The sequence below is a fragment of the Otolemur garnettii genome, unplaced genomic scaffold (genome assembly GCF_000181295.1).
Source record: "Otolemur garnettii isolate 467f Iridium unplaced genomic scaffold, OtoGar3 scaffold00056, whole genome shotgun sequence".
Classification (NCBI taxonomy): Eukaryota; Metazoa; Chordata; class Mammalia; order Primates; family Galagidae; genus Otolemur; species Otolemur garnettii.
The window spans coordinates 1,727,307-1,753,343 of record NW_003852451.1 but is presented as its reverse complement, the minus strand read 5'-3'; the positions used below and the strand labels follow the sequence as shown (position 1 = coordinate 1,753,343).

The following is a 26,037-nucleotide window of genomic DNA, read 5'->3' as shown; positions in this document are numbered from 1 at the left end:
GTTAGCTGTCAGAGAAAGTGGTAAATTGTTGCTAACAGAGTAATTTTCAAATGAGTAATAGGAAGTTTATTTTGGTGGGTAGAGCAGGATGAGAGCGGATTCCTTCATTCATTTGACAAGTATTTATTGAATACTTAATTTGTCACACACTGTTTTGTGCCATGGGGTTGTAGCACCAGCAAAATAGGTTAAACCTATTGACCTCAGGACTTTATATTTTATACTTGTGGAAGTATATAGAAGTATTTTATAGGTGTGAAAAGATGGCAGATTGTAGATACTCTGTTCTACCTTCCACCACAATACCGGCAACAACCTGTATCACATGCCTTTTAATACATTGCTTTCCTCATGGCACTCTGCTCCCTTAAGTCAGCATTTGTTGACCTTCTGCATTAGGCAAAGCAGTATACCATAGAGGTGAATAAGATTGTTCCTGCCTGCCTTCCCGTGACTCATCCACCAGCAGGTGGTCCCACCCCCTTGTGAGGAATGACTCCTGTCTCTAGTCTAGAGAGACTGCTGGATTCCTGCTGAGCTGTGGACTGCTTGGTACAGGGTAGCCTTATTTGTTGTTCCACAAGTGCCTGAAGTTCAGGTGTCTGACTGATGTCTGGAGGTCAACTCACTGGTGGTGGCAGGCCCAAATGCTAGGCCACGGTCTTTGCACCAAAGCCATGGTTTTTTATTGGGTCATGATGTCTTTTTAGGTTTTCATGATTATTTGCTCACAGCATGCTGAACGAAATAGATCTGTTTTCCATTTGTAAGAAAATAGTGTTCATACATAATGATTTGTTATGAATCAGTAAGTAGCTTATTGCCACTATGTGAGCAAACAAACATCTGTCCTAAGTGTTGTGAGGTCTGCTAGGTGTGGATAGGAGTTTTTTTTTTGAGATCTGGATGTGTGCACATTGTCTTTTCGAGGAATGGGGAGTAAATATTATTTTTTTCTTGCTTTGGAGTTGGATATGTTCTTTAAGCAGAAGCTGTCAGCCATTGGGGTGGAGGTCCTCTGTAGGACTAACTCACTGTTGCTGTCCTGCTGTTTCCCTTAACAGTCTGTATCAGTTTCTAAAACACTGGCTGGAGCACTGGTGTGGTCTTGTCCTCACAACTCTAAATGCTGGTGGGTGAAATGTACCCTTTCTCTCTTTGAAACATGTCTCTTCTCCTCCTTCTCTCTTGCGCCTGTTCTGCATGGCCTCTGTCCTGCTGATGCGGCCTTCACCTGGGTCCTGGCATGTGTCTTAACCCCAGGGAGAGGGAATCACTTTGCCTACTACAGCTATCACACTTACGAAGGTAATGCTATGCTTAATACGACTTTTGTAACTAGAGCTCTAACAAACTCATGGGGAAAATAATATTGACTGAATGTTTTATGTATCAGTTTTACAGTTGATGTAAATAACCCACTTTAAGAAATTTAATGTGCTATCATTAACTTGTAATTCATTTCATTCACTAGAAGCTTATTTTGCCGCCTTGTTTCCTCAGGTTCACCCTGGGAAGCAGCATTGGCTGTATAGAATTGTGGAGTAAGGACAAAGGGTGTTTAAAGGTTCTCCCTGGGCTCTGTTCACCAGTCTGTCTCCCTCCTGTGTAGAATATGGAAGAAAGTGTTCTGCAGAGGCATTGCTGCATATGAGGTGGTGGTTTAGATCTGTCTCTGCTTTCCATTGTGCTTCGTATTGACTGTAGCTATCTATTGGGAAGAAAGGTGCTCAGGCCCTTTGGGAAGAAAGTAACTATTTGTGGGCTACTTTTTGAGGAAGGGGAGAAAATATGGAATTTTTGTTTTAGCCAACAGTTTTGTGTATTTACTGCCTGTGGATTGATAATCAGAGTTTGAAGAAGAAGGAACTGCACCATTATATTCCCCTTCTCCCCTAGCTCCTGCCAAACACCGTTTTACCCACCAAATCCTGTGGTTACCATTTAGGTTCCTCAGTATTTATAAAGGCTTTAACTATTATTTTCTCTTATTACTGGAAAGTGGTAATAAGAGACTGGGCAGGGAGTTTATTTCTGATGTCTCTGCTGGTGGGTTCCTGTGAGGACCTGCGCCTCTCCCTCCCTGCGTCTCTGGGTCTGTTGGTGGGGAGCAGCGTGTGGCTTCTCTGTGTCATCTCCCAAGACACCTTTCAGAAACACTCACAGTTCAAAAGAACGTGAATGTAAAGTTTTCTTTCATTCCTAAACAGACATGCTTTTCATGTTGTTATGTTTTTAACTTTGCATTGAAACAGTTGTTGTAGTTTCACATGATTCTTTATTCCTTTTGCTTCTTTATAATTTGTGTAATTTCTGTGTGACTCTATTGTATTATTCTGTTTTCATTATCTTTTAGTACAGTTACCCACTGTGAACACAGTAAGTCTTATTTAGTGACATATGTGGACCTGTGCTGAGTGCTCAGTGCCAGGGTAAAGAGATTTTTTTTAAAGCCCCCAAGGAGATTGGAGCCAAGGGAGAGGAGGAACAGAAGTCATCTTCAAATGTGATTAGTGGCATTATTATGAAAAAGTAGAGGGGGCGGATGGAAGAGGGACACGTTTCTTTACCAGAGTGTTCATTGGAACTGCTGATGGTGTGTAAAATAAAATGGTAAATGTTCCTGGGGTTTGGGACTCAGCAGGTCTGGGAAGACACTGTGTGCAGGAGAAGCCCTGAATGGTTTGGGGATTTGTTCTGATAAAGACTTTATTGGCACAGTTGGAGTTGAAAATTAAACATTCCAGCATCGTATGAAGCCACACAAATGATGACTCCGCTTTTAGATGTATGTCAGGTGTTGGTGCTGCTCACATACTTCAGTCTTATCTTACCTTTGCCCATATGTCACAGATTTCTGAATATTTCTAAATATTTTTGAAATAGAAAATTTTGTCATTAGAATATTACTTTGTGTACCCTAAAATTAATATCAGTTCTCATAGAAGTTGCATATTCAGGGTGGCTTTTGTCTGTGAGAGTTGAGATCTCACTACCACTAAGATTTTGGGAGTCTAAAACTGCATGCCTGCTCATACCCTCTAAACCTCTCTAACTTGTGAAGCTCCCAAATCTTACATTCCCAATCCCATGACTAGAGATTTTAACTGACTGCTGACTCAGTGACTGTTACAGTCACGGTGGGTCAGGGAGACTCACGTGGCCTCACGTGTGAAGGAAGCCTCCCTGGTGTATTTGCAGTGCTGGACTGACCATCATGGCTGTGGTGCAAATGTTGAACTTGGAAACTGTATCATAATTCATGAATTCTTTGAGGCACATATTTCTCATGTGTAAACATCTTTGAAATCAGAGTAAATCTTCAGTGGACGTCTTGATCAACTGGGCTATAGTAGATGGGAAGTGAGCAAACATGTCTGGGTGTAAAATGGGACCAGGTCTTTGGCACAGCTGCTGCTTCTTCCTCCTCCTTCCCATGCCTTCCCTATCACAGAATCTCACACTCAGGGAATTAAAAAATTCCTATAGTTCATAAAAGCTTAAAATGACCCCCCCCCCCAAAAAAAAATTTCAATAGTCTTTTGTACTCTTCACCCTAGTTCCACTCCAGGGAGCTAAGCACTTTTTGTTGTTGTTGCAGTTCGGCCAGGGCTGGGTTCGAACCGGCTACCCTTGGTATGTGGGGCCAGCACCCTCTCAGTGAGCCACAGGCGCTGCCCTGAGCTAAGCACTTTTAACAGTAATTCTGAATCAAGAACTGTCATTGGAATTACTTGGGGAGATTATCCAGGAGACAGGTGTTAGGCCCCATCTTGGAGGACTTTGATCTTGTTTAAATCACTGTTGGCAGTGAGTGCCACACTGCCTCGGGGCTGGGGGAACTGCCTGCCCTGACGGTGGCCAGTTTCCTATCAGGAAGGTCGGGGCAGAATTGAAGGCCTCTGTGTCTTTAAATTTCATTTTGCTAATACAGTTGCTCCACAGAATTGTTAGTGAAAATTTAGGGCATTGTGTTAGAGGAAATTTCTTTTTATGTAGTTAGAACATCAAAATTAATGATAATGTTAATACTTAAGACTAAAGAGGAGCTGATGTATTTCTTAATTTGAATTTTCTGTATCTAATTTGTTAAACCGTGTTATATGTTGGAGAGTTCTTTGAAAAGAAATCCTAAGTGAGAACAGTACTTTCTAAGATAGAAACTTTTGGGTTTGTTTGTTTGTTTGTTTCAAATGTTTCTAAGAACATTAGACTTTGCAAATGGAGCTGTCTTCCTTCTCTTCTTGCAGATGGCTCTGACTCCAGAGATAAGCCAAAGCTCTACCGCCTCCAGTTAAGTGTGACTGAAGTTGGGACAGAAAAGTTGGATGACAGCTCTATCCAGGTGCGCAGTGGTGATGCAGTGCCGAGGTTCCTGCTGCTCCTCTTGTGTTTCAGGAGGCACAGTACGTGGCAGAGAGCCTGCCACGTGGTAACTAATGAAGGAATTAAGATTAACAGATTTTGTATTTAAATGTACTTTATTTGCCATGTAAAATACACCCCGTGTATAATGTGCACCCACATTTTTGGCCCAAACTTTCAAGAAAATGTACCTCGAGAAACTGGGCAGCTGTCAGCAAGGAGAGACATATCTGGGGAAGGCTAATGTTCCCCTGGTAAGTGTGGAGATCACACCACTCTCTCGTAGCCTCCCTCTCTGTGAAAGGGGCCCCTTCCCTCTTCCTGGAGTCTTTCCTCCCTGCCATGTGGGAGGCACAGCTCCATTGCACTGGTCCTCGAGTTTTAGCCCAAACCCTGCATAGCTACACCCTGACTACCTGTTGCTACCCTCTCTCATGATCGTAGCACTGAGTGAAAGCTGCTCCCACCTCATCCTGGATCCTCCCAGACTGGAACCTCATATGCCTGGCAGGCCATGTGGAAGGATGTGGCAGTCCTGGCAGGCCTGCTGGGCTCCTGGCTCCTGAGTATACATATATACTACTCATGTATAATGTGCATCCTTATTTTCCTCAGAAATTTGGGCAAAAAGTGAGCATTATACATGGCAAAATACAGAACATCATTTGTCAATTCAGTCATTTTACTCTCCTGTAAAAGAGCAAGGTGTGAGTTTATGGTCAAGCACTACCCTTAAAAACTTGGGCTCATGTTCTTCTGAGATGCTTCCTTTTTTCTAAAAGATGGTAGTGATGGTGATGTTTTTATAGCTCTGTGTCACAGTTACAGGAGGTAACCTGTGCAGAAGTGCCTGTTACTGTGTCTGACACATAGCAACAGGCATTTAATAAATTATACTTAAAATGGTAGCTGAACACAGTTTTCCTGTACTTAAAAAACAGATTTTAACACATTCTCTGAATTAGTGAAGTCAGGATGTTTCTCTTCCTTAAAGTCCACTCCAGCCCAGGCACATCCCCCCTTGCTCTGTACTTTGGTTTCTCAGTTGTAGCTTGGGACTGTGGTGGCATTCTCAGTTCTCTCACTCCTTCCTTCATTCTTAGCACAGCAATGACAAAAATAGGTAGAAATTTTCTGTTCGTTTATTTATTTATTTATAGAAATTTTCTGTCTGTTTATTTACTTATTTATTTATAGAGACAGAGTCTCACTTTGTCGCCCTCGGTAGAGTGCCACGGCATCACAGCTCATAGCAACCTCCAGCTCTTGAGCTTAGGTGATTCTCTTGCCTTAGCCTCCCGAATAGCTGAGATTACAGGTGCCTGCCATAATGCCTGGCTATTTTTGTTGTTGTTGTTGTTGTTGCAGTTTGGCTGGGGCCGGGCTTGAACCCACCACCCTCGGTATATGGGGCCGGTGCTCCACTCACTGAGCCATAGGCGCTGCCCTTCTGTCTGTTTTTTGAGATAGGATCCCCTTGATCATTTGCCTAGACTCGGGTGCAGTGGTGCAATTGTAATTCTCTATAGCCTCCAAAACCTTGGCTCTAAGTACTCCTCCCACCTCAGCCTACATAGTAACTGGGACTACAGGCGTGTGCCACCTCACCTGGCTAGTTTTTTATTTTTTAATATTTTGTAGAGACTGGATCTCAGTATGTTGCTCAGGCTGATCTCCAACTCTTAGCCTTAAGTTAGCTTAAGTCGAACCTGTGGGTTGCAACCCCTTTGTAACAATGAAAATATATTGCAGCATTAGGAAGGTTGAGAACCATTGCCTTAAGTGATCCTGTGTTGGTTTGTCTGTTAAATTATCAAATGGATGTTTGTTAAGGTGACTGTATGCTTTTCATGCAAAGTTACAATATGTCTTAAGTTACTGAGTCCCAAAATAAAAGGTCTGTTTGACGCTATTTTGACAGTGTGTAATTCCTATACTATTGGGGAAAACGTGCTTTAAAAAAGCACTAAAAATCTAGAGCTTACCAGATTACATTTATCATAAAAGGGGTGCTCATAATATTGAAATTCTGTTTTTAAGTACTGTGTTTTTCCTGATGAGTTTCTTTGGTGTCCTTCTGTTTTCAGCTGTTTGGCCCAGGGATTCAGCCCCATCACTGTGACCTCACCAACATGGATGGAGTGGTTACCGTGACACCTAGAAGTGTGGATGCAGAGACCTATGTGGAGGGCCAGCGCATCTCAGAGACCACCATGCTGCAGAGTGGCATGAAAGTGCAGTTTGGGGCCTCTCATGTGTTCAAGTTTGTGGACCCCAGCCAGGATCACGCTCTCGCCAAAAGAGCTGTGGATGGAGGCCTGATGGTTAAGGGTCCGAGACATAAACCTGGGTAAGTACTAGAGACTAGCCTTAGGATTTAGGTAATCTGAATTACACAAAGGTGACTTGGCTTTTTTTTTTTTTTTTTTTTTTTTCAGTTTAAAAAAGTCATGGTGGGGTTTATGATTCTGGTTCATACTTTTGTTAATTTGGATTGGTTTTAAAGGGAAGAAGACAGGAAAGTTTTAATTTCTTCTTAAAATTAGAAGTGCTTACTGGTTTTAAATTTTATTTTAACTTTGATTTTTTTTTTAGCCAGTATACTAAAACAATACCTGCTCTTTTATTAAAAATTACAGTGTCTGGCGCCTGTGGCTCACTGAGTAGGGCATCAGCCCCATATATTGAGGGTGGCGGGTTTGAAGCTGGACCCAGCCAAACTGCAACAACAACAAAAAAAAAATAGCCAAGCGTTGTGGCGGGTGCCTGTGTTCTCAGCAACTCAGGAGGCTGAGGCAAGAGAATCACCTAAGCCCAAGAGCTGGAGGTGGCTGTGAGCTGTGATGCCACGGTACTCTACCAAGGGCGACAGAGTGAGACTCTGTCTCTAAAAGAAAAAATTATAGTGTTCTATGTAATTCTCCTGTGTTACTAAGATTTTTATATTTTTTATTATTTTTTTTTTCCTTATGTCTAATAAGGAAGCACATCAAGATCTCTTAGGAAATTTGGAATATCTTAGCGCCACCCAGTGCTCTTCTGAGGATTTGCTTTGTGAACCTGTTAGAGGGGAAAGTCCTTTCTTAATGACCATCTAGTAAAACTCTGTTGGGAGTATGACCTCTCTTTTGGTTATGATAATTTAAAGCTGTAGTATACTGTTTAGCTACTTCATTATCACTTTTGCAGTTGACAGGATATTGATCTTGGGAAAATGGCTGCAGTAGCTTTTCTCTCACGCTTTTTAAAGCGACCGAAAAGTCCTCTGCGACATCAGCTTTCTGCCTAATGAACAGACAGCACAGCACGCAGGTGTCTTCACTGCACTGCCTTTTCCAGTGTTTTCTTTCACAGGGTGCTCTGTGTGCTAAGATCAAAGAGAAATGATTGTGACAGTCAGAGATTATATTTCAGAAATATCAGAATCACGTATAAGGTCACTTTGGACTTGTCCACATACCCAGATAGAGTACACCTGGGCCACATTAAAGCTTGATGGAGATAGCTTTGGGTGGGTGGAAAGTTAAAGTGCTATGCATAGTGTTGTAAATTTGTTATTCTACGGCAATAATTATAAATGGGATCAAGAAGGCATTGATTATACTCATTAGTGTCCATGAGAGGAAGTCGAGGGTGACCAGTGGATATGTGTAGCTGTAGCAGGCAGCGTAGGAGGTGACTGTCACTGTCCTGTTCCCACTGTCAGAGTGGGCAGCGGAGCTGAACTTCCCACTCAGACTGCCAGGGCTCTATGGAGCATTTCTGTCTCTGTGAATATCTCGCTAATAGGTACGACTATTTAATTTTGTGAAACTTGGTGATGTATAAAGTTGTGTGCAGAAAGTTGATATAGCTTTTAATAGAATCTTTTATTTTTTAAAAGTTACTACTAATATTTTAAAGAATGCTATTATTTTGTATTACGTGACACTTTTATTTTCTTCATGATGAGCTTTTATTTTTTAAAAGTTACTACTAATATTTTAAAGAATGCTATTATTTTGTGTTACATGACACTTTTATTTTCTTCATGAGGAGGAAATTGTACCTGCTTTTGTAATTTGAAAAATTGTTTTGAACATCCGTATTACTTCTTTGTTTCATTCTGTAGATTGAGCTTCAATGAATGTTTTAAGTTTCTGTGGTGTTTTGAAATTAGACTGTATAATTTTTCAAATATGGTAACAAAAGAGATTGCATTCTTTTTGATCACCTTGTACAGAAATCCAGGAAATTTAACTGCTAATTCACCTTCATTGGCTTCCTGGTATTCAGACTCCTGTCTCCTTGGGTTAGATCTCTGATGAGCGATGAGAGGTCGGGAGGTGGGGGGAGGCTGGTACACACAACTTCATTGGTGCTGGTAATTTCACTGCCCCAGCCTATTAGACATTTCAAGATGAGATTTTATCTATATTCTGAGCTAATTTTTCATAATGATGTGTTTAGAAATTTTGGTATTTTGAGCTATTTTTAGGATTCCATTTAAACTAGGAAAACTCCTGATTTAATTACTAACATTATTAAGCATTTCCCATTTTTTAATTTGTAGCCTAACTACATTAGCCCTGTGCATTAGGGAAAAAATCATCCGATTGTGCCCTGCCTCTGTGTGGTCACCCTCCCTGGGTCCAGGAGCAGGGCAAGGGCTCCTTAGTCTTTGCACTTTGCTTCATTGTACACTGTCTGCAGCCTCAATAGGTTCACACAGTAAAGTAGCCTTTTCTTTACATTCAGTTTTTTAAATTTATAGTTTAAAAAGATATGATTCTGAGAGTATTCAATATGCACCAGTAAGAAAAGTTCATAAAATTAATGATATTTTTTTGTCCTATAAGTTTATGTATAGAAAATAAAGCAGTTTGTTGTAGATTGGGCTATTTAGTGAAACTTTTCCTTCTGTATTATCATGGAGAGGCTGTGCCTTATCATTTGAAAGTTACTAATTCTCTGCTTGTCCTTTTTATCCTGACAGAATTGTTCAGGAGACAACTTTTGATTTAGGAGGAGATATTCATAGTGGGACAGCATTGCCAACAAGCAAGGCAAGTAATTATGTATTACCTGATGGGATTGTGTTTAACTTATAGGACACTGTAGATATCCCCTTTATCCACAGGGGATACATTCAGAGATTCCCAGTGGATGCCTGAATCTCCATAAAATACGGAGCCCTATATATGTACTGTTTTTTCCTATATACATACGTAAGATAACAATTTATCTTATAAATTAAGCATAGTAAGAAGTTAACATCAATTAATAGAAATGGTATATTTATAGCAATATACTGTAATAAAGATATGTTAATGTATCTTTGTTTCTCACTTTTCACTCTCAGAATATCTTTATATATTGTACTCACCTGTTTTCTGACCACAGTTGACTTCGGGTAACTGAAACCATGGAAATTAAAACCACAGATAGTTAGAGGGACTACTGTAATGGCAATATACCCGCGAGACTTCTTTATGTATATATAAAAATAGACTTCGTGGTAGCTCATCCAGCAGTGATACATGAAGGGAAGCTAGCAGACTGTTCCTTTCCCCGAGGCCAGGATATTGTGCTTTCTCTTCCTAGTGGAGCATATGTGTTTCTCCTTTATGTAACTAGCCCTCTGGTCAGATTACCTGTAATGATAACATACTTCTGCACTTGTTAGCCCCTCACTTTAGATACTAGATCCTTTAGGTGAGTTAAAGCTCTCAGGCACTTTGTTTCCACAGCATCCCTTATCAGTTACTGGACTACAACAGCAGCCATTTTATTTGTTTACCATTGTGCAGTTTGGTTTGAGCTCACCCAGGCAGTTTGTTTGCCGGTCCTGCTGGTGGTCACTTGTGTGCCTGCATTCAACAAGCAAGCCAGATGGTGGCCAGGTGCTGGGATGCAGAGAAATGATCTGGCTGGAGGGAGGGCTGATCTCCTCCTCCGTGTGTCATCTCAGGTCCATTGGGGCAGCCTGAACTCTGTGTGGTGCCTCGTAGGAACCAGGAAGCTTCCAGACCTTCTTAAGGGCTCAGCCCATACGGTACCATATAGGTTCCTCTGCCTTCCATTGGCTAAAACAGATTGCAGGGGAGGGGAGTACTTAAGATGTGGTTCTTTGGAGGCCACCATGCAGCACCCTCCACAGTTCTGGAGGACTCTTGTCAGCCTTGGAGTATGTCGAGCATCTCCAGTGTCCTCTGGGCTTAGACTCGCCATTCCCCAACTTTATGTTCTGTCCTCCACTCCTCTTGATTCTTGTTCCCAGCACCCTCTCCATCCCTGGTTGTCAGAACACGGATGGCCTCCTACTTCTCAGATCTGGGCTGTTTTGTCCTGTCCCCCTTGTTAGGGCCATTTCTAACTACCTCCTTTTCCTGGATATACCTCCTCCTCTTGGCTTTGTGGGTGTCACTTTCCTGATTCTTCCCCCACCACATGGTGGTTCTTCCGTGGTCTGATTTGTTGGTGCCTCTTCTGCTTACACTGAACTTTGATAGTTTGAAGGGCTAAGGTTGCAGAACTTGGGCCTTCTTTATGATCTTCCCTCAGCGACTCATCCTGCTGACTGATTTTAAATACTATTAATTTTTAAAAATTTTTTTGAGACACAGAGTCTTACTTTGTCGCCCTGGATAGAGTGATATGGCATCATAGCTCACAGCAACCTTAAACTCTTGGGCTCAAGTGATTCTCTTGCCTCAAACTCCTGTGTAGCTGGGACTATAGGCGCCCCCCACAACTCTTGACTATTTTTAGAGATAGGGTCTCTCTGGCTCAGGCTGGTCTCAAACTCCTGAGCTCAGGCAATCCACCTGTTTTGGCCTCCCAGAGCACTAGGATTACAGTATGAGCTACTACACCCAGCTTAATTTTTTTCCTGCAGTTTTTTTTTTTTTTTTTGGCCAGGGGTGGATTTGAAACTGCCACTTCCAGCATAAGGGGCCACTGCCACCAGGTTGATTTTCTTTTTAATTTTTATTTATTTTTTATTTTTATTTCAGATTAATACAAGGTATAGATGATTAGGATGTGTTAGGTAAGGCCCTGTTGTAGTTGTGCCTTTACCCAGGAGGTATGTCATGCACCTTTACGTCATGCCTGTTAGGTGGGGGCACAGCAATTCCCTTTCTTCTTCCTTCCCCCCAACTTGAATTAAATTGAGTTTTTCTCTCATGCGGGCATGTATTAATTAATCTACTGGCTTTTTATTAGTATTGAATACATTGGATACTTTTCTAATCTTGCAATACTTTAATTTTTTTTTAAGAGATAATATTTCGCTTATAGCACAGGCTGGAATGTATTGGCATGATTATAGTTCATTGAAACCTTGAACTCCTGGGCTGAAGTGATCCCTCCTGGCTCAGCCTCCTGAGTAACTGGGATTACAGTCACATGCCACGACTCTCAGCTAATTAAAAAAAATTTTTTTGTAGAGAGTCTTACTATGTTGCCCAGGCAAGTCTCAAACTCTTGGCCTCAAAGTGATCCTCCCACCTGGACCTCCCAAAGTGCTGGGGTTACAGGCACCATAGCACCCCATCTGGTGTTAATTACCACCTAACATGCGCCCTTTGGCCCTGACCTTTCCAGACTCCTTTCTCCAAAGGCCTGCTTGACATATCCACTTGAGTGTCCTGTGTGAATTTAAAATTCAAGGCAGCTAAAACCAGACTAGATTTTCTTTCTCAAGCAGATTTCTTTTTCTGATCCTTCCTCATCTTAGTAAATGACACTGCATCAACAGCATTGGTCTGATGGAAACCTGTTCCCAGCTCCTAATTGGTCCCTCTCTATCTTCAGCCTCTGAGTACAGGAAGCGCTCTGCCCAGCTGGCTCAGGCCACGGGAACCGTGGAGCAGGAAGGGCTGTGTAGCTTCCCTAGCAGTGGCCCTTTGTTTTCCCAGCCTGTCATTCTTTTCACATTTTAAAAATACAAACTAGGTTCTGTCTCTGCCCTGCTTTCAAAGTGGCTTCTTACTCCAAATATCAGTTTTCTCTCTGGCCTGCCCAGCCTCTGTGACCTGATCCTGCCTCCTCCCACTGTATCTCACCTGGCCACTGCTCTGTTGCTGACTCAGGTCCAGCCCCACAGGACTTCTGTTCTGTGCTCCTACCCACCCCTTTCCCATTTGAAGGCCTTTCTTGCACTGGTGTGTTTGGTTTTGTCCTTGGTTTTCAGATGATCGGCCCTTATCTCAAACCCCAGTGTACCTCAGTCTTGTGTACCTCAAGCCACATATTTGACAGAGTTGTCCCTGAGCATCACATCACTATCACAGCCCACCTTACTAAATTCTTTGCACAGCCTTTACTACCATCTGCTACTTGTCCTGTTTGTCTGTTGACTATAGAATGTGAGCTCTGAAAGCATAGAACTTGCTCTTATATATCACTGCTATATTCCTAGTGCTTAGAAAAGTGCCAGCTGCTTGAAAGAATCTGGAAATATCTTGTCAATAATAGAGTAAATGAGTACTTCTGGAGCTAAATAGAAATAGAACTGCCTTTGTAAAGCAATGTTAGTTTTTTATGAAAATGTGTGTAGTCCACATAGAATACTTGGTAAAAAGAGGAAAAAAGGTGAAATGATGAAAATTGCTCACGCACACTTTATAATCAGCCCTTGGTAATGTTTTGATGGATCCTTTTCTGAACTCTCTGAATTTGTCTGTGTGTTCATTTATGTATTTGAACACAATTGGATGTATTTCTCTCTCCACATACACCTAATCTTTCTTCAGTTTTTGTGAGCATTTTTTATGTACTTAAAAGTCTTAAAAAAAAATCTAAAACTATGTAGTAGTATGTAAACAAATAAGCATAACATAATTTATTTATCCACTGCCCTAATGCTAGTCATTTATAACACTTTTTTTACAGCTTAAATAATGCTGTCATTTACTGATCAGGGGTTCTGTTTCTATAAGTGCACCTTATGTAAATAGTTACTGTGTGTGAATAGATATTATCTGTAAGCATAGTTGTCATGTCACTTTGTACTAAAAAGTATTTTAAACATTGTTATATAGCTTTGGTTTAATGAAGTATGATGAATAGACAACAAAATGTTATATAGCCATTGCAGGTCTATAAAAGAAAATAAGTTAATATTGTGAGATGTTTATAGCATATGAGAAAGAATATTTTTACAAAGTAAAATACTTTGCATTGTTCAAATAGTTCCCATTTATGGAAAATAATAAAGATATGTGTAGCCCTGTGATAATCTCTAGATGGTAAAGTAACGATTTTTATTTTTATACTCAACTTCTTCAGTAAATAGATGTGATATAAGAAATTTTACATGAAATTTTTGCTACAGCAAATTTCATTACATTATAAATCTTTGATTTTATTCTGACAATTTTCTTAATATAGGTAACTTGTACTTTTTATTTGCCCACAAATGCCATACATGTGGTTAGAAATGTATACTGTTCAGAGGTACTTAAATATATACTGTGTCATCTTACCATATAATGTGTGTTTTTTCTTTTCGTTTATTTATAGCAAGAAATAAACTAGTTTCTATACAGAATTCATTAGGTATTAAACTATTATGAGTAGCATTTCTAAATATGTTCTTAAAAGTAATAAACAAAAGACCTTAACTCTTCATGGTGGTACATATTTTCTCATGTTTTATCCTGATTTTCAAAGAACTTTATGGAATAAAATCAATGTAGCTGTCCTTTTAAAAAAAATTTTGTGCATATGTACCAATTTTGCATGCCTGTGTTTTAAAGCCAGCTCCTGGCTCTTGGAAAATGAAAGCAGCTATGTGTTTTTATTACTCTTTTAATGCCAATGTGTTTCGGGCACATCTCTGTGGATATGGTGTCCTCAGCTTTGGCTCTGCTGCTTTCTGGCCTGCCCCAGAACTCTGCCTGCAGTGCTGAGTGTCAGGCTGGGCTGGTCTGCAGGGTGTTCTAAGTGCACTGTGCTTCCCTCCGGCACAGAGCACCACCAGGCTGGACAGCGACCGAGCACCGTCTGCCTCCAGCACAGCTGAGCGAGGGATGGTAAAGCCCATGATCAGAGCAGAGCAGCAGCCAGACTATCGCAGGCAAGAAAGCAGGTAATTTCCTTACTGTGAAAGAAGTAAAATCGTTCTTAGAGTGGGTTTGGAATAAAGATTATTGAGTTTATAAAGGTTCTGACATTTTAAGAATGTTAGCTATCCTGTTTAAGAGTATTTCCTTTCCACGTTATTGAATTGAAAAGCAATGCTTTGTTAATCATATCCCTCCCTCACTTCTGTGCCGTAGTGTTATCAAGTTGAAATAAGAGGCACAATGAAGTAGAATATTGCTATTTCAAATTTGCTGCTTTGTGAAAACATAAAGAGAAAGGGAGTTTTTAATGGATTTTAATATTTGATAATTTTTATATTTAAAGAAATCTGGTCATTTCACACATTTCTAGAAGAAATCTTTATCTGCTTACAAATACATAAAGCTGAAAATGATCTTGAAATAGAGATGTTTCGAATTGTGGAGTGCCGTGTTATCATGTCCTCTGCTCTGATGCTCTGTGTCTTCCTGTTGGGATGGGGGAGGGCGAGTTACTTTTTCTGCCGGCTTCGTTCTTACCTAGTTTTTTGGGGCAGAGAACTTCAGACTTGTTATTTCCCTTTCTTATAATTTTTAATATATGTCACCTTTATACATTAGAATTCTTTTTTTTTTTTTTGTGACCTCTAGATTGTTTAAATGTTGAAAGTAATGTCACTGGCTTAAATATGGTTGCTAACTAACATGAGGAGTTCCAAATGCTAACTAGTTTAAACTGCAACATTGCTTGGTGCTGAGCACCTCTACTCTGCAGCTCTAAATGAACCACAGAAATAAGGAAGTTTGGTGTGACTTTTATGATGTTTTTGTTATCATCCGTGAAATGGGGAGCTTCCCCTGTTGGTGCTCTTCAGGTTTTTGAAGAGGCCATTCTGATTGTTTCCTGTGAAAGATCCAGTAACTGAAGCAGACAACTGAAGCAGTGGGCTTGTCTAGGATAACCTGTCAGTTTAGTCATAGTGAGGACAGTACTAGGGCTTCAGTTTCCAGCTTCCAGTAGAGGGCACTCTATAGCATGCTATTGTAACGCCATTCATCTCAGTAATTAAAACATTCCTAAGGAAATCTCAGTTTTACTAGTTTTACTAATAAAACTAGTTTAACACTAGTTTTATTTTGGATGTTTGATTCTTATGCATGGCTTTTGTTGGCTGACAATGAGTTTTATTAGACACAGTAGTAAATAGTTTATGTTCTGTGTTTGTACTTGTTTATGGTAGTGTGTTGTAGAATAGGATGTTCAGAGTGGTAAGTGGGTACTGTAAGGAATAACTGTGTATTTATTGTGATTGAGAAGTATGTCTTAACAATTCTTAACTCTTAAATACTTGAATTATTAAATGAACCCACATGTGGGAGAGGAAAGATGAATTAGGATAATGGTTTTAGGATATGCAAAATTAATGATTAATAAGTATGTATGGTTGATAGTTTGTTAATGTAGTGTCAGAAATAGCCACATGATTGTTAATTATATGTTAGAAATTATTTTTTACCCTAAGCACATATTGTAATTAAAGTTTCTACAAGGCAGTTTGCTTTGCAAAGACTTATTAATGGTTTTGAGTAATATGCTACTTTGTTGATACTAAGACAGTGATGAAAACAGTGGAAACTTTCTTCCCATTCTTAACCTCATTCTTTGTTTTCAAATATACAATATTAGAATAAGCATTAAATTAGATAACTTAATTGATACAGTATAAAATACTAATTTTGGTTAAGAAAAATCCTTTTAAATGATGGGAGTAACTTTTTTTTATTAAATCATAACTGTGTACATTGATGCATTTATGGGGTTCAGTATATTGATTTGATAAACAATGTGAAATGCTTACATTTGAACTGAATAACATATCCATCACAATTATACTCTTCTCTTAATAGTTTTAGAGTGTACCATTGCATCATGCACATTAGGTGAGGTCCCCTCAAATACCCTCCCTCTTCCCTCCTCTCCCCCTTTTAGTCTCTTCCCTTCTACTTTCTGGACTGTAGTTGTGTTTTACCATTTGTATGAATGTGTAGGTGCTTATATGTTGATTTCATAGTAGTATTGAGTATATTGGATACTTTTTCCCCATTTTTGAGATACTTTGCTAAGAAGAGTATGTTCCAGCTCCATCCAGGTAAACATAAAAGATGTGAAGTCACCATCCTTTTTTATGACTACATAGTATTCCATGGTGTACATATACCACAATTTATTAATCCATTGATGGGAATAACTTTTGATTGTCAGTGATGATTTTTTTTTTCTTTTTCCAGTGACAATTTAACCTCCTCATTTTTACCAAATTTGTTGAAATAAACCATTGATAAATTTTATTCAAGTCCCTTTTAAAAGGATTAAATTAAATAACTGCCTATCTGCAATGTTAGATATCTATAATATGGGAGTGTAAGAGAGACATGTTAAATAAGTGAGCATTTAAATTATATTGTTTGTAAGAGCATCTTTGTTTTCCTAAATTATTGAGTTAAATCATTAAATTGTAGACTAGATAACAAACTTTGAATCATATAATTTAATTGATTTTTGGTTTTGTTTTTAATTATCATAATAGTTTGGGTTAACTCATATTCTTTTCTCTTTATTCATCTTTTGGGGCGTGAGGAAGATGAGGCTGGATCTTCATCCGTTTAAAGAATTATTTTAGTTAGCCAGTCTGCAAACTATTATAAATCTATAATCATCATAAGTTCTTTTTCATTTTTGAAGAAAAGTCTTCAATTGTTGTGTTAATGAATGTTTAATGAATTTACTAACAATTTCAAATATATAATTCTAGAAACTCATTACCAGCTAACTGACTAAGCAGTGTTGTTGTTGCTGTCATTTTAAGTCACTGATGAGTATTTCTGATTCAAATGTGCTGATAATTGTTGACTTTCCACTTCATCAAATATGAATATTTGAATAAACATTGTTCTCAGTTTAAGTCAAGAGTTATTTCATTCCTGTAACTCTTGATGATCCCCACTATTTAATTTTCATTTAAGTTTACAAAAGGCAAAACACATGCTCTTTGGCATTTGCTGTCAATTTTAGTTTTCTTGTTTTTTCAAAAACAGAGTTACTGAAAATGATGGCTGGGCACGGTAGCTCCTGCCTGTGATCCTAGCACTCTGGGAGGTTGGGGTGGTTGGATTGCTTGTGGTCAGGAGTTGGAGACCAGCCTGAGCAAGAGTGAGATCCTGTCTTTAAGAAAAACTAGGCTGGCATTGTGGATGCTTATAGTCTCAGCTACACGGGAGGCTGAGGCAAGAGGGTTACTTGAACATAGGAATTGGAAGTTGCTATGAGCTGTGACGCCATGGCACTCTACTGAGGATGACAAAGTGAGACTCTGTCTCAAAATAAATAAATAAAATGACAGACACTGAAATGTTGTTAAGGAAGTTAATAACCTGCCTCTGTATCTGTTTTGGTTGGTTCAATTTAAGTATTTTTTTATTGTATTGTTTTTAATTTCAGATTAATGTGAGGGTGCAGATAACTAGGTTACAATATTTGTGTTTGTTAGAGTCCCTCTTGTAGTTGTGTTCTGTTACAATATTTATATTTGTTAGAGTCCCTCTTATAGTTGTGTTTTGTTGGTTAAGAACAGAAAATAAAATATAGCTAGTAGCAGACTTAGAGAGTGGCTTGAAGTTCTAATCATTTGTCTGAGTGAAAGAATAAAGTGAGCATTATTCACTGAGAAAATAAAAATCTATTACAATGAAGAGGTCTAAATTGTAATTATCTTACACAGTTCAGAATGTCTGTGCCTAGTAATGGCTTTCAAAATGGTTTTTAACCTTGGTTACAAGGTCATATTTTACTCAATTTTTGGTGGACACACTCATACAAATTCATATATTTGTAATTGGAAGAGGAGTTTCACAAAGCAGCAGTCACCCTTCTATCCTACCAATGAGTGATGACCTGTTGTGAAGAATTATCTTCTAGGAATAGAAATATACCTAATCTTTGAATTCATTTGATTGTGAATACCTGAAAAGATACAAACAGTAGCACAATGCTAGTTCTTAGAAATCTTACAAATTGTAGTTTATCTTTCTTTATGTTATTTTTGTCAGTTCTTTTTTTGTATAGTGTCAGCTAAGTTGCGGAAAGTATTTGGCATTTGTGTGACGTTAAGAAAAAAATATGAGCGAGTAGAATGTCTTCTTTAAAGGACGCGTTGTTTTAGGGATGAACAGTGGTAGTACTGAGCGGCTGGAGGAAGCCTGGTGCAGTCATCTCGTCCAACTCTGTGTCAGTAGAGAAAGGAGGCAAATAAGGTCTCGGTCCTAGGACATTTTTGTTTTAGTATAAGAACTCAGTTTCAAGCTCCACATGGTTTAGTTTTCCTGGGTGTCTCTTAGTAGTGTCTTTTCACTGTCACCTGAGCCAGGCTATAGCAGGTGCAATATAGCTTGATCTCTGTGCTAGACCTGAAGTGTTCATTAATAATCCAGAATTGTGTCATTGTTCTCATGGGGCAGGTATCTACTTCAAGGAACTAACCTTCTGTGAGGAGTTGTGGTAAGATCACTCGTAATATATTCATCTCAGTATTTGAATAGGCTACATGTGAAAACAAGGGATGTTGCTATTTGTTTTACATTTGCAAAATCTGTATAGAGATTTAAAAAATAGTTGCAGAAATCTACATGGGTTGTCAGTGATACCATTAACCATGTGGCCTTATCTTAAGCAATGTCAACTTTCTTCCTTTAGAACACAGGATGCTTCTGGGCCTGAACTGATATTACCTGCAAGCATTGAATTCAGGGAAAGTTGTGAGTAATTTCAGATTCCATTGTTAGTGAATTATTTCTTGATCCATTTTTATCCATTTGATTTTTCATGGTTTTTTTGTTTTTTTCTTTTTTCTTTTTTGAAATCTTTTCACAGCTGAAGATTCATTTTTATCTGCCATTATAAATTATACTAATAGCTCTACAGTCCATTTTAAGTTGTCCCCTACATATGTGTTATACATGGCATGCCGGTATGTATTGTCCAGCCAGTACAGACCGGATATCAGTTCTGCAGAACGCACTCACAAAGTCATTGCCGTAGTCAACAAGATGGTGAGCATGATGGAAGGAGTCATCCAGGTAAGGGCCAGCCTGAAAAGCCGTGCTGAACGATCACTGTGCTTGTAATGTTTGAATCAGTGAATTCACTTTCTTTAATGCTTCTGATTTGGTTATATGTTTTTTCTAAAATAAAAATTACATAAATAGTATAGAAAAATGTATAGTTTCAAAAAGTTGAAAGGAAATATAAACCTTTTTTCTTATGGGCTTTAGAATAAAGATAAACTGTGTATGTGATCATGAAAAAGATTCTTAAATTTGTAATAGTAAGTGTAATAAAGTATTCAGATTATTGTGAATTTTCTTAGAATGTCTTTAAAAATAATTTATTGAGATGAAGTTTATGTAGCATACATAAACCACATTGAAGGGAATAGTTCAGTGGCATTAGGACATTGACAGTGTTGTGCAACCAGCCCTCTGTCTGGTTCCCAGACATTTCCCTCGCTCCAGGGTAAACCCATTGTCCAGGAAGCAGTCCTCATGCCCCTCCCTGGTTTAGAAAGGCACTGGCTCCTTTGTGATAAGCCTAGTACAATGTCAGTAGGACTGGGCTTTTTGATAGCACATAGTATAGTGGACATCATGACAGTTTTCACTTAAGGTGAAATTCTTTTCATAAACCTATTTTGAAAATTTCAAGAAAAAAAGGGATTCTATTCTGTTGGTAGAATGTTTTGATTCCATTAAGTACTCTCTATCTATAGTTGGCAAAACTGACAGCAGTTTTCTATGTTCACAGATAATTTGAAAATTTAATATTTAAAGTTACTAAAAGTAAATCTATAGTTTTTTTTTTTTAAGCTTTTGTAAATCACTTGTCAATGCTGTTACTTTAATACAACTCTAGTTAGATGGTTTGGTTGTTTTTTATCTTGGCAGGATCATTTTAGGGAAACTAATAATCTTTTACTTCTTTCCTTAGAATGTTTTAAGAGGCCAGAGTTTTTCAAGAAATATTTCTTTCATGTTTGAGTGGTTAGCATTATACAAGTGTGATGCTGGGAACTAGTTGAAAGGGCAGTCATTTTATTTGGATTTTGTTACTCTCACATCTTACTTCATACACAATATAGATTCCCTTTCAGTTGTTGTTTAGAGCCATCGTCTGTCTTCTGTCATGTCTGGACTTCTAAAGCCCGCTTCTGATTGTGAAAGCCCCGTCATCAAACGGTCTTTAATAGACTCTTCCTTACTGATGTGAGCTCCTCAGTGAAGTCCCTGTTGCCAAAGCAAGCCTTTTAAACTTCAGGCTTAGCAACCAATTAGAGAATCTTTAAGTGGTGAAAAAGAACTATGACAGTAAAGAATAATTTAAAATTCTACTTTTAAAAAACAAAGAATTTACTCCATTTAGGATAGGTGTAAGTTAGTTCTTTATATATTTCAAAATTCTCAGCTTTCTCAACTTTTATTTTGATTATTTCTGTGGGTCTTGTCCTGTTTCTCTGAATTAACAAGGGGAATGGACTCTTAACTTATGTACCTTGAATTAGTAAGCACACAATTTTATTAAAAGATGTTTAGATGTCCTTCCTTTGGAAATTTTTAAAAAGAGATCAGTATATTCTTCTGTGTTTATTAAAGCATGATCTTTGTAGATAAACTCTGTGGAAATTTACTTAGTTATTGTGCCAGTGGTAAGGAAATAAAACTAATAACCCTTCAGGTCATATACTTCCAAACCGCTTCAGAGCCATACGTGAAAGTGTAATTTGGGAATAACGTAACTAAATGTCGTACCTTCATGTCGTACCTTCATATTAGTGTTTTGATTTTTTTGAGCTATCATGATTGTTCACAAGTTTCTTTCTCTCGTTCTGCTTGATTTCCCCCCCGTCTGTTTTTCTCCAGGAAGTAGACCAGGTTGACCAGGTAGGACATTCTGCTGGGAGCTGATCCTAGCTGTGTTGCTTAGCCAAGTTTCCTCATGCTGCTCCCATGTCAGTACAGTACTACAACAGCTGGACTGAACAGCTCATAACACTCATTCAGCAACTGAGACGTGCAATACTAAAACCCTTTTTGACTGTGCAACCTTTACCAGCATTTCATAATTTCTGCTTAATGCACTTCAGTGTGGATATGAAATGACAAAAGTTCTTTTTCTTCTCTTTATTATTTATCCTTGGTTCCTATTCTTTGGATCTCATCTGAGGTTGCCTGGCCTGCACATGTGGTCGGGAGAGGATGTGATAGATCAGTACTTGATACTGAGTTGCATGGTGTCCAAGCCGGTGACTACAAGTATCAGGGTGGCTGTGGGTAACCATGGATACATGTGTGTATACTGCACAGATTACCAGATAATGCATAATCTACAATTTGGTATTGTTGGAAATTTTCATTTTTCCACTGATTTCATAAATTATAGCCAATTAAAGACATATAGCTAATATATATGTCCATGAACATGAATTCTAATCAGTAATTGCATTGGTTTTTATTTACTTCCCATAGCTATGTATGTGCCTAAATTCCTTTGCAAATATCTGGTATCTGTGGTAAATATCTTGGTGAAAATGGGAAGGTACTGGTCTATCTTCAGCAACTTTTCAAGAGCATTCCTTTTTATTTTTATTGCTTTTGTTCATCCTATGTTGCTTATGAAAATGTGTTCTGTCTACAGAAACAGAAGAATATTGCGGGGGCACTTGCCTTCTGGATGGCAAATGCATCTGAACTTCTCAACTTCATTAAGCAGGACCGAGACCTTAGTCGAATCACATTGGATGCCCAAGATGTTTTAGCACACTTGGTTCAAATGGCATTTAAGTAAGGAATACATTTTTTGAAGATAACACTATTGTATAAGGAATTAAGTCATATGTTTTCTCATTCAATTTTTAAAACTAATTTTAAAGATTTTTATTTACCTTAATTGAAGATCATAGCAAGTATAAATAAGTACATGCAAAATATGTATTTATTTGTTGTATTAATGCTGAATTCATGAGCTATGTTTCAAGAATTCTGAGAGTAAAGCTGAATTTTTTTTAAAGAAAATAAAGAGTTCAGATGGTGTTAACAAGTCTTGTAGTGGTAGTGTGTCATGCTGAGATTATTTTTAAATTGCTTATATATTTACAGATACTTGGTTCACTGTCTTCAATCAGAACTTAATAATTACATGCCAGCCTTTCTAGATGATCCTGAAGAGAACAGTCTGCAAAGACCAAAAATAGGTTAGGATATTCTTTGATTCCCTTCCTCTCTCCTGCTCTTCCTTCACATTTAACTTGATTTTATTAGTTCACGTAAGAAGAGATAACTTTAAAAAAATGAGTGACCTATTTTTTTTGTCACTCTTTAAAATAATAAATTTTGAGGACTGTCTGTTTTGTTTACCAATAGTTCTTTGGTGTGTAATGGTGGTCATACTTTTAAAAATCTGTTAGGATGAACTTACAATATTAAGCATAGTTAAGTATTATGTTTCAGACCACATCACTGATTGTTATTTGAATAAGATTGGTATTTTTAAAGTGATTAAACAGCAGTTATTACCTAACTATCATGACCAAGTTCACTGTGAATCCCAAGCATTCTTCTTGGGTGACCCAGTCCCTGGCCTTCTCACCCTGTCCTGGGCAGATGATGTGCTACACACACTCACGGGAGCCATGTCCTTGCTGCGCCGCTGCAGAGTCAACGCTGCCCTGACCATCCAGCTCTTCTCTCAGCTGTTCCACTTCATCAATATGTGGCTGTTCAATAGATTGGTGACTGACCCGGATTCAGGGTTATGTTCTCATTACTGGGGAGCAATTATCCGCCAGCAGTTGGGACATATTGAAGCGTGGGCAGAGAAGCAGGGCCTGGAGCTGGCTGCTGATTGTCACCTGAGCAGGATTGTGCAGGTATGTGCTGGCCCCTCCCCACAGTCAGTGTGCTTGAGGGTGAATGGATCTGGTTTTCTGATGGGCAAGCGCTTGGGTTTATCTAAACCTCAGTATCCTTCTGTTGGAGCTTTTCATGTCTACAAATAATAAAATGATGATGCGTGTATTGGTATCCAGGCTGCCGTAACCAGTGCACATTGCTAATCTGAAAGTCTGAATCTGAAGTGCTCCAAAATTCAAAACTTTTGGAGCATTAATATGATATTTGGCATTGTATTAACAGGTAGCATGTAAATTCAGAGTGAGGAGTGATGGCGATGCCACACAGCTGTGGTTGGTTTTCTGATGGTTTAAGGTACATAAACGGCATTTCATGCACAAAATTATTAAAAGTATTGTATTCATTCAAGCTGTGAGTATAGGTCATATTTAAAATGTAAATGAATTTTGTATTTAGACTTGAGTCCTATTCCCAAGTTTATCTCATTATATAGATAGAGATATTCCAAGATTTGAAAAAAATCCAAAATGCACTTCTGGTCCTTTCAGGTAATGGGTATTTAATCTGTATCTCAGACTGAGCAGCTTAACAGAAATTTACTGTCTCACAGTTCTGGAGGACAATCAGGGTGTCAAGAGAGCTGGTCCCTTCTAGGAGCTCTAAGGGAAGGAGCTGGTCCGGGTTTTTGCCCAGCTTCCTGGGGATCTACACACAGACTTTGGCCTTCCTTGGCCTGCGGATGGGCCACCCCAGTCTCTGCCTTTATTTTCACGTGGTGTTCTCTTATATGCATGTTTGTGTCCAAATGTCTGCTCTTCATAAGGACACCAATCCTACTGGACCTACTGATCTCATTTTAACTTGATTACCCCTGTAAAGACCCTATTTCCAAAAAATAATACATTCTAGGGTATTGGGTCTTAGGTTCCAAGAGTATGGGGGGGGCGCAGTTCAGCTCATAACGTGGTAACCAGTAGTATAGAGATACCCTTATAATATAAATGGTCCTTTATACTGAGATCAGTGAGGTGTGTTTCAGAAAGCTTCATGCTAAAAGAGGCAAAAATGTATACAATATGAAGAGAAATCAGAGTATGACAATTTAAAAATGTCTGGTATTATAATTAACTCTACAGAATGCAAAGTTAGACTATATATCCTAATGGCTGAACCAGCTCTGAGGGGAGTTTTTACATGTTAAAAACTAGGAACTGGCATATTGCATTTGACGAAATGGATCATATATAGCCTCAAACCTAGGACAGTATTATTTTACTGTTACGTAAAATTTTTTTCTTTATTTCTTAATCTCTTTAAAGAGGTTAAAGTATAGCAGGAGGCCAGTCAGCAAGTTATGAAAAGTTGATAATACTGAAACAATTGAGAGCCCAGTAATTGGTAACATGAATGGTCATGTAAATGCTTATACTTCTAAAGAGAATGATTTTTAATGCTTTATGAACATAAATACTTGAATTTAAATATACATATGTTCTATTAAACTAAAGAGGGCCTCTAAATACCTTTACAATGCTAGACAATGCTTAGACAATTACCTAGACAATGCTTTTATGCAGTTTTTATGGTTAATGTTAATGGAAGTCTGTTAAAAACATCTGTGTTTCCAAATTAAATTAGCAAATTACTACAGTTTTACAAATACTACTTAAAGGATAATGTTTATGAAAAACTGTTGAGTCATATTTTATGCCATTTATCCCTTTAAACAGGCAACCACTTTGCTTACCATGGATAAGTATGCACCTGATGACATTCCAAATATAAATAGCACCTGCTTTAAGTTAAATTCCCTACAACTTCAAGCCTTATTACAGAATTATCACTGTGCACCTGATGAGCCTTTTATCCCAACGGTAGGTGAATAACATGGGACATGTTTGCACAGGAAAGTTTGGATGAAAAAATAGAAGGAAAGTCTACTTAATAAGTTGGCTTATTTAATATTATCTTATGAGATCATTTTGCTGTTGACATTTAAGTTAGAGTTGTGTGCAAGAAGCAAAACTACATAAGCATTTAAGTAGAAAGGAACTTTATTCAGAGAATTGGATTCTTGGGAAATAATTAGAAGGACTGGGGGACCCCACTTATATCACCGTCACCGATTCCAGGGATTCACAGGCAGCCTACAGCCTGGCCAGGGGAGAGGCATCTGCCCAGCAAAATGCTGAGTCTTGTCCAGAATGGATATATGGGAAGGGTACAAAACCCATTCCACTATATCCCCCATCATTGGCTGTTTTTTATAGACAGAGATGCTGCACGTATTCCCATCACAGTGATATGCATCCTGAGAACTATGTAAGTTAAGTGGCTAGATAGTTCGACCTTCAATATTGAATTTATACCCACAGAAAATATCCATAAAGTAGCCGCAAAGTGGAAATCTGCAAATGAACAGTATAATATGTAGACAGTCATGCCGCAGTTGTGTAAAGGAGTATCCCATTGCAGTGAGTGGCAGTCACGTACAGGAGTATCTCACTGCAGTGAGCAGCAGTCACGCACAGGAGTATCCCACTGCAGTGAGCTGAGTGGCAGTTAAGTAAAGGAGTATCCCACTGCAGTGAGCTGAGTGGCAGTCAGGTAAAGGAGTATCCCACTGCAGTGAGTGGCATTCACGTACAGGAGTATCCCACTGCAG

The 26,037-nt window shown here is 38.6% G+C and overlaps 1 protein-coding gene across 15 annotated transcripts in view; it reads left to right on the top strand.

Annotated features, from left to right (window-relative positions):
- AFDN (afadin, adherens junction formation factor) overlaps window positions 1-26,037 on the top strand; it is a 100,062-nt gene that overhangs the window by 24,633 nt on the left and 49,392 nt on the right. For 8 of the 15 annotated variants that reach the window (XM_023514614.1, XM_023514611.1, XM_023514612.1 and 5 more), the window contains 11 exons: window positions 4,251-4,345; window positions 6,453-6,715; window positions 9,341-9,410; window positions 14,322-14,440; window positions 19,165-19,226; window positions 19,342-19,547; window positions 21,384-21,404; window positions 22,159-22,304; window positions 22,620-22,714; window positions 23,124-23,389; window positions 25,103-25,246. In XM_023514614.1, the coding sequence (XP_023370382.1) occupies window positions 4,251-4,345; window positions 6,453-6,715; window positions 9,341-9,410; window positions 14,322-14,440; window positions 19,165-19,226; window positions 19,342-19,547; window positions 21,384-21,404; window positions 22,159-22,304; window positions 22,620-22,714; window positions 23,124-23,389; window positions 25,103-25,246 (1,487 nt within the window). The remainder of the gene's footprint in view (window positions 1-4,250; window positions 4,346-6,452; window positions 6,716-9,340; window positions 9,411-14,321; window positions 14,441-19,164; window positions 19,227-19,341; window positions 19,548-21,383; window positions 21,405-22,158; window positions 22,305-22,619; window positions 22,715-23,123; window positions 23,390-25,102; window positions 25,247-26,037) is intronic. The other 7 variants (XM_023514617.1, XM_023514623.1, XM_023514621.1 and 4 more) reach the window with 1 other exon arrangement.